The sequence below is a fragment of the Coregonus clupeaformis genome, unplaced genomic scaffold (assembly GCF_020615455.1).
Source record: "Coregonus clupeaformis isolate EN_2021a unplaced genomic scaffold, ASM2061545v1 scaf1165, whole genome shotgun sequence".
NCBI lineage: Eukaryota > Metazoa > Chordata > Actinopteri > Salmoniformes > Salmonidae > Coregonus > Coregonus clupeaformis.
Window position 1 is genome coordinate 73,563 of NW_025534619.1, and position 8,359 is coordinate 81,921.

The 8,359-nt window shown below is 42.7% G+C and overlaps 1 protein-coding gene across 1 annotated transcript; it reads left to right on the top strand.

Annotated features, from left to right (window-relative positions):
- The first annotated feature begins 5,959 nt into the window (after positions 1–5,959).
- LOC123481256 lies at positions 5,960–8,151 on the top strand. The gene is made up of 6 exons (XM_045217649.1): positions 5,960–6,017; positions 6,177–6,539; positions 6,693–7,043; positions 7,242–7,373; positions 7,620–7,654; positions 8,011–8,151. The coding sequence occupies exons 1-6, from the start codon at positions 5,960–5,962 to the stop codon at positions 8,149–8,151; spliced, it is 1,080 nt and encodes a 359-aa protein (XP_045073584.1).
- Positions 8,152–8,359: the final 208 nt, after the last annotated feature.

Here is an 8,359-nt window from a genome sequence, read left to right on the forward strand (position 1 = left end):
GGCCTAGAACTGAGCCCTGGGGGACACCAGTGGTGAGAGCACGTGGTGCGGAGACAGCTTCTCGCCACGCCACTTGGTAGGAGCGACCGGTCAGGTAGGACGCGATCCAGGAGTGAGCCGCGCCGGAGATGCCCAGCTCGGAGAGGGTGGAGAGGAGGATCTGATGGTTCACAGTATCAAAGGCAGCAGACAGGTCTAGAAGGACAAGAGCAGAGGAGAGAGAGTTAGCTTTAGCAGTGCGGAGAGCCTCCGTGACACAGAGAAGAGCAGTCTCAGTTGATTGACCAGTCCTGAAACCTGACTGGTTTGGATCAAGAAGGTCATTCTGAGAGAGATAGCAAGAGAGTTGGCTAAAGACGGCACGCTCAATAGTTTTGGAAATAAAAGAAAGAAGGGATACTGGTCTGTAGTTGTTGACATCAGTGGGATCGAGTGTTGGTTTTTTGAGAAGGGGTGCAACTCTCGCTCTCTTGAAGACGGAAGGGACATAGCCAGCGGTCAAGGATGAGTTGATCAGCGAGGTGAGGTAGGGGAGAAGGTCACCGGAGATGGTCTGGAGAAGAGAGGAGGGGATGGGGTCAAGCGGGCAGGTTGTTGGGCGGCCTGCAGTCACAAGTCGCAAGATTTTATCTGGAGAGAGAGGGGAGAAAGAAGTCAAAGCATAGGGTAGGGCAGTGTGAGCAGGACCAGCAGTGTCATTAGACTTAACAAACGAGGATCGGATGTCGTCAACCTTCTTTTTCAAAGTGGTTGACGAAGTCATCCACAGAGAGCGAGGAGGGGGGGGGGGGGGGATGTGGCAAAGAGCTTCCTAGGGTTAGAGGCAGATGCTTGGAATTTAGAGTGGTAGAAAGTGGCCTTAGCAGCAGAAACAGATGAAGAAAATGTAGAGAGGAGGGAGTGAAAAGATGCCAGGTCGGCATGGAGTTTAGTTTTCTTCCATTTCCGCTCCGCTGCCCGGAGCTCTGTTCTGTGAGCTCGCAAGGGTGACACAATACACACAATACTCAACCATGTCTTAAGGGTGACACAATACTCAACCATGTCTTCCTCCATTCCTTGCAGGGACAACCTATTCTGGGCGAAGGGTGTATTCGTCATTCGCATGGGACGGCCAGTCAGCACCTCGTGTGGAGAAAGACCAGTGACTGTATGGGAATTGTACATAGTTTCAGAGTAACATGAGACATCCTCAATAGAATGTTCTGATAATCTAGCAGTCTCGCAGGCATCAAATGAGCCATTCTTGCCTGTGTAATAATTGTGTGCAAAGCATGGGGCACATGGACTGTTAGGGGAGACATAGCCACAATATCAGAACATGCCAAAACAGCTTCAGTAGCAGCCGCTACCAATCTCAAACAGGAAACCATTCCCCTGATCACACTATCTAATCGTTTAGAATAATAACCAACAGGTCTATATCCCACACCATGATACTGTGTCAAAACTGCTAACATAAACCCACTCGTCTCCGAAACAAAGAGATGGAAGGGTTTATTATGGTCTGGCAAACCCAAGCAAGAGGTAGACATTAATGTTTGTTTCAATTTTACCAATGCCATCTCTGCCTCATACGACCAGACCACAACTTCCCTCGCATCCATCTTTCTCCCATAAATACAATCCTGCAGCGGTTGAACTATCTCTGCATAGTCTTTCAACCATGGTCGACAGTAACCAGCCACACCCAACAAAGACATAATGTGCTGCTTGGTAACAGGTTTAGGCAAAGCCTTAATTGCCTCTAATCTGTCTTTGGAGAGTGCTCGACCCTCAGAAGTAATGTCATGACCCAAATATTTAACGGAGCTCCGGCATAATTCCTTTTTACTCCGGGAAACTTTATGACCATTTTCTGCCCAAAAAATCAACAATGCCCTAGTGTCCTAGTGACATATCTCCTCTGATTGTGAGCAAACCAACAAATCGTCAACATACTGAACCAAAGTACTCCCTCCCGGAGCAACAAAACCCTCTAGGTTTCGAGATATTTCTTGGGCAAAGATCGCCAGTGATTCCATGTAGCCTTGTGGCATCACCGTCCATTTCCATTTAGCCCCAAGAAATGTAAACGGGAACCAGTCCTGTGACTCTTCAGCCACAGGGTTGCTAAAGAAAGCATTAGCTAAATCAATTACTGAAAAACAACAACTACCTGGAGGCACCTGGGATAAAATGGTAACAGTGTTAGGCACCAGAGGTGCTCTAGCATATACAGCATTGTTTACTAGTCTAAGGTCTTGCACAAAACGATAATCACCAGATGGTTTCCTAACAGGTAAAATTGGTTTGTTACATGGCGAAATCAGGGAGGGAACCAGAGCGCCTCTTTCAACTAACGCACTACGAACGGGAATTATACCCTTTTCGGCTTCTTTGCTAAGAGGGTACTGAGCTTGGAAAAGGTCTGTGGTTGCTTTTTGGAATTACCACAACTGGTGCAGCTCCTTTCAGGCGTCCAATGTCGGTCTTTGATTTAGCCCACAGTTCTTCAGGTATATCTTCTAGCCAATCAATGTATGAATTATCTTGTAATACCACAGGCATGGTTTCAACGGGAATTTGTTATTTTATTGGTGTTGTCATTGCAGTAGCCGGTATGGGGAATAGAAAGTTGCTGTTGAAGCTGACCACTTTCTTTCCCCTTCCCAGGCCACCCAATCAGTTGCTTCCATCACTTTATTCATCCAAATACCCACATATTTCCATTGCTTTCCAGGTGCTTTTGATAAGCTACAATGGGAAACAGAGCCAGGGACTTCATACAAACTCATCTTAGTATCCGTCAACAACTCCAGCTGCTACGATGTCTTCACCTCTGTATAACCCATTCATGGTTATCTCAACTTTCTCATTTTTTTTGACCATCTCTGTTGGTATTCAAGGTCCTCTTCGCATGAGGGAACAGCAGCAGTACAATGTAGGTATTCAGACACTTCCCAGTTACCATGCAACGGGGAAGAGAGGGATTGCTCTCTCAGGTGTTCCTCAACATGTTGATCATTCAGGTGCCAAGCATAGTAACAGTTCATCAGGCAAGGGAAGATTCCATTTTCTCTCGATCCCAATGACTATCATTCTTTAGTACAGGCAACAGATCTACTCTTCCTAATAGATTTACTGGGCAGGCGGAGGAGTACAGGAATCGGTGTCTCCATTTGCCCTCTCCCCACTCCACATTCAGGGGAAAAGTCAAACATTCTTCCGATGGAATTCCAGACGCTCCAACTGTGTGCATTGTTTTTTGAGGGGGTGACAGACAGGGCAGACATTTTCAACAGTGAGACCGCGGCCCCAGTGTCCACCAAAAATGGAATTTTATGTTTATTAACTAAAATATCAATAAGGGGGTTTTGGGTTGACAAGGTGGTAAATTTTAGCATTTGACAGGTTTCTTCTGGTTCTTCATCATTGTCTTCTTCATTAGTTTCTTCTTCTGTTTCCGCCTCATCCTATGGTTGGCAGCCCCATCGTCCACCTCCTCTTCCAAATGGGTTGTTCACCTGCACGCCCACAGCTGGGTACGGCCACTCTCCTTGGCCTTCTCCTACTGGGCAGTGTGTTGAAAGATGCCCTACCTTCCCACAGTTGTAGCAGCTCCAGTCTCTCCCTCCGTCAGCTCCAGGGCCCACTCCAGGACAATGCCTTGAAAAATGCCCTTGCTTCCCATAGTTGTAGCAACTCCAGTCTCGCCCTCCGTCAGCTCCAGCAGGAGCAGCTCGGCCTCTACCTCTTCCTCTACCTCTTTGGTTTCCACGGTTGCCACCATTTTCTCGATGTCTTCTTCCTCCTCCAGAGTAGTACATCCGCTGTCTTTCTGTCCTTAGTTTAATTTTCCTTCAACTGAGTCTTGGTCAGGCGTCAGGCCTGAGTGTTGGAGGAAGACTGTCTCCACCCTTTCCATGTAGTCACTCAATTTTTAATCAGTTCCCTGTATGGTGGAATGGCTCTTCTGCCAGTCTGTGCGTTTGGGGAAAGCAGCCTTTATAGCGGTAAAAACTGCATCCAGCTGGTCAACTTCAACTGTATCTGTAGCAGATGAAGGGGTTGTATCTGTATCTTTGGTGTGTTTCTTTTCAGGACCCGTCTCTATGACAACATGTCCAGCAGTCTCTTGTACGGATGCAGGGGTAAGTAGAATTCCTTACATTTTGGATTACAAAAAAAATATGTATGAAAATGTTTATAGTGAATAATAACATATAGTAATATTTCTCCCTCCCCCCTTTCTAATTGTTTCTCACAGGCCCAAGATGCAGACAATCTCCATTACGTAGCTCTGAATCTGAGAAAGAAGAAGAACAGGTCTGGAAGACAGAGAAGCCAAATGGAGGAAGAGACAGTGTATGCTGGGATCAGACAGTAGAACTGGATGAATGAAACAGTCCAATGAATTCGCTTTTTATTAACTCTCACTTTATTAACATTATTAGCTGAATTACTGTAACTAATAATTACTGTAGCTACTTGAATTAAGTACATTGCATCTCTGCCAAACTCATTTTAAATGGACTTGCTTGTGATTAGATGAATAAAGCATTTAACAGCAGTCAAGACAAAGGAAGTTGAATGTATTTATTCAGGCCATACACAGGCATCTTTACATGTGAAATATGCAGAAATCGCTACGCCATTTTCTGGTTGCTAAAATTCTAATAGTTTGCCTAATTTCTGTTTATGGGATAAAACAAGCAATGCATAGTGTAGAGAATCATTGTACCATCTAAACCGCTGTGAAATACATTTTTAATAACTCAAAATATTGTATTTTCAGCTGTTTAAACCTGGTGTACAAAACCGAAAGTAAAAGATGCAAAAACTAAACTTAAGAACGGAAAGCTTAGAAATAGAGCACTTAGAACAGATCTACCGATTCTTAGACTTGCTTTCATTGAGAATGAAAGATCTATAACTCACATTTCTATGTGAATTTGGTCAGGTCGGCCAACAGTTACACATTGATGTTTTAAGAACAGGAAGCATAGAAATAGTGCACTTAGAACAGATCTATCGCTTCTTAGACTTGCTGTCAATGAGAATGACAGATTTACAGTTAGTCTGCGGTCTGTGATGAACACAAGATGAGGATGTATATGCGCTTTGTTAGGGCCTGCTGGCTTTGTACACAGGACCCTCTGCTCTCTTTCTTTCTCTCTGTTGTTCTCTCTCTCTCTCTCTCTCTCTCTCTCTCTCTCTCTCTCTCTCTCTCTCTCTCTCTCTCTTTCGCTCTCTCTTTCTCTGTTTCTCTGTTTCTGTGGTTTTCAGACGGATGTCTCAGAACTCTTAGCTCTCTCATACCATAGGCTATACTACTTGCTCTTCAAGTTGACCATTTTAACAACAGTAAACCAACTCTTTTGATGAGGCAGCTTATCTATACATAGTCTACTGAAATCTGTGAAAAAACACAATGAGCTATTCATGAGGTCATTTGACCTAGATCTGTAGTTCTTAGTCAAACACAACACAGTTTTAACTGTGAAGTATTATCATCACCTATAGGCCTAGAGGAATCTGCCTCCTCAATAACAAAATCATGGGAAGGTGTTCTATCCATCCAGCCAATTGAGTAAAAGTCCTGAATTAGAGATCACTAAAAGAGTATTACTGTATTGTGTTCGTAAAAAAAAAATCCATTTATGTTTTTTTGTGTGTCTTGACGTAAACAACAGTAGCTGTAGTGATAAAGAATAAGGGATTTCAAACTTGAATGATCTTTACTAAATTTGTACTAAATATATAAGGATAAGAATATACCTATATTAAAATATGTGTGTGTCTGATTCAGTCCAGCCACGAGACTCTGTGACTCTGTACAATGTGAAGAAGATTGTCTTAACGGAATAAGGCGTCAACAAAAATGATGCGTCCAGTTCGACCAATCATCTGTAACTCCATTGTTGAAGTGTTGTCTACATAGGTGGACTTTTTCCACTCAAGACAGGTTGTGAAGAGGATGTCAACTTCAAAGAGGATCACACTGTGTCTGATATTTCCACTTCTTATAGAGATGGGTAAGTCCAACGTTTATATTTCTCTGCTTATGTGATGTCCGCCCTTGATTTTAATGCATGAGATATCATATTTAATACTTTACAGCAACTTTGAATATTATAAGTTGTATTTGGGGTATGTAACAGCAAATGTACTGTATTGTTCATGTTCTTTAATACATGTGGTAGCTGGTACTGAGTCCTCATCCATACGTCAGGACAGTGTTCTCAAATCAGCCAACGTTGGAGACGCAGTGATTGTGCACTGCTTCTATGAAGGCCACATGGCCATGCATTTCTCCTGGTACAAGCAACCCTTGGGAGATAAGCTTAAACTCTTATCAACCGTCTATAAGTTTGACAGGAACGCAACATTTTACCATGAGTTTGAGGATAACCCTCGCTTCTCAGTGGAAAATGGCCAAGAAAAGAATCACCTAAGGATCTCAGACATGCAGCTCTCTGATTCAGGCACATACTACTGTGGAAGTGCTCATGGCAACAAGGTGGAGTTGGGAGAAGGAGCCATTCTCATAATAAAAGGTACGTTTTTGTCAAACTGAATTTACAGATATGCGGTGTAAATATGGAGTATTATCTTAATCAGATTAGATGTTAATTTAACAAATGTTGAGGTTGAAAACTTTCTACAGTAATATTCTAGCGATTCAATGGGTTTATTGAACTTCTTGTCAGGATCAGAGTCCAGAAACATGTCTGTGCTCCAGCAGCCTGTGTCTGAGTCAGTCCAGCCAGGAGACTCTGTGACTCTGAACTGTACAATACACACTGAGACCTGTGTAGGAGAACACAGTGTCTATTGGTTCAGACATGGCTCAGGAGAATCCCGTCCAGGAATCCTTTACTCCCATGGAGACAGGAGTGATCAGTGTGAGAAGAGCCCTGAGGCTCGGTCTCCTACACAGAGCTGTTTCTACAATCTCCCCAAGAGGAACCTCAGCCTCTCTGATGCTGGAACTTACTACTGTGCTGTGGCCTCATGTGGGGAAATACTGTTTGGGAACGGGACCAAGCTCGACATTCAAGGTAATTACAATTTAATTTGTAAATATCCCCAACAATACTGTATATTTATGCAAACGGCCTACCTCCAAATGATCATATACATTTGTCTCAACAAGCTATACAATATCACCATTAGCTTTTGATGCCATATTTTACTATTTGATGATCTTCCTAAGCACTCATGAATACAATATGAATTCCCTGATATCCTTTCCACAGTTCCAGAGCATGATCCTCCATTTGATCTGAGTCCAACTGTTCTGGCCTTGGTCGTCTCCAACATCGTCCTGGGGATAGTGACCCTTCTACTTGTCTGGGCGCTGTGCAAGACTCGTAACAGAGATAGCAGAGGTATTACTTTATATCTAATGCATCCAATGTATCTAATGTTATAGCTAATGTATCTAATGCATCCAATGTATCTAACGTTATAGCTGCTGTATCTAATGTTTCATGCATCTCTATGCAATGTACCTTCTGTAAATATCAGTTAAATAACCAAAGTATAAGCATTGTTAATTAACTACATGAGGTTAAAAAGAGATAGATTGTCATAAAAATAATAGCTGGCCTTCCTCTATTTCAATCTCTTTGAAGGGAGGACAGATGTCCCAACGTCCCAGGGCAATCAGGTACATTTGTCAACTTTTATAAATACAGTATATTTTCAGTTTTTACAAGAAACTGCTATTTAACTTTCCTTGCAGCTAGTAATCTGCTTATATGTGCTATTTATGTTATTACGGTTTCTTGGAAGTAATAGGTCACTGTACTAGATGAAGACTTCTGATCATTGTGATCGTTGTTCATTTTTCCATGGAACTTCTGCCTGTCACTGTTCCACTGACTGTCAGGTCATTGTAGTGGGTGTACAGTCTGAACAGTCCTGTCTTTTGTGGAGTGTTTTCTTCCACAGGAGAATTGAAACATTATATAGTAGATAATTCTATCATCATAATGTATTTTCACACGGCTCCACCCCCCTCAGAATCAAGACAGTGATGTGTTGAACTATGCAGCTGTGAGTTTCACCCCGAAGAAGAACTCCTCCTCCTCTACAAGAGCAAGAGAGAAGACCAGCAGAGTGGATGCAGTGTACTCTGAGGTCAGATACCTGCAGCAGCAGTGAGAGGTATTATCACTGTCAAAAAGACTCCAAGAAGAACCATTTAACTATTTGTAGCCAAATGAAACTTTTAGTATCTGAAATTGGTTTGGAATTTACAATGCAACAAAGAAACTGTAATTTTAACATTGTCTGTATGTTAGATGTGTATAATGATCATGTAATGCCTTAAATATCCATATGTTACGCCCTGACCTATAGAACTCTTGTT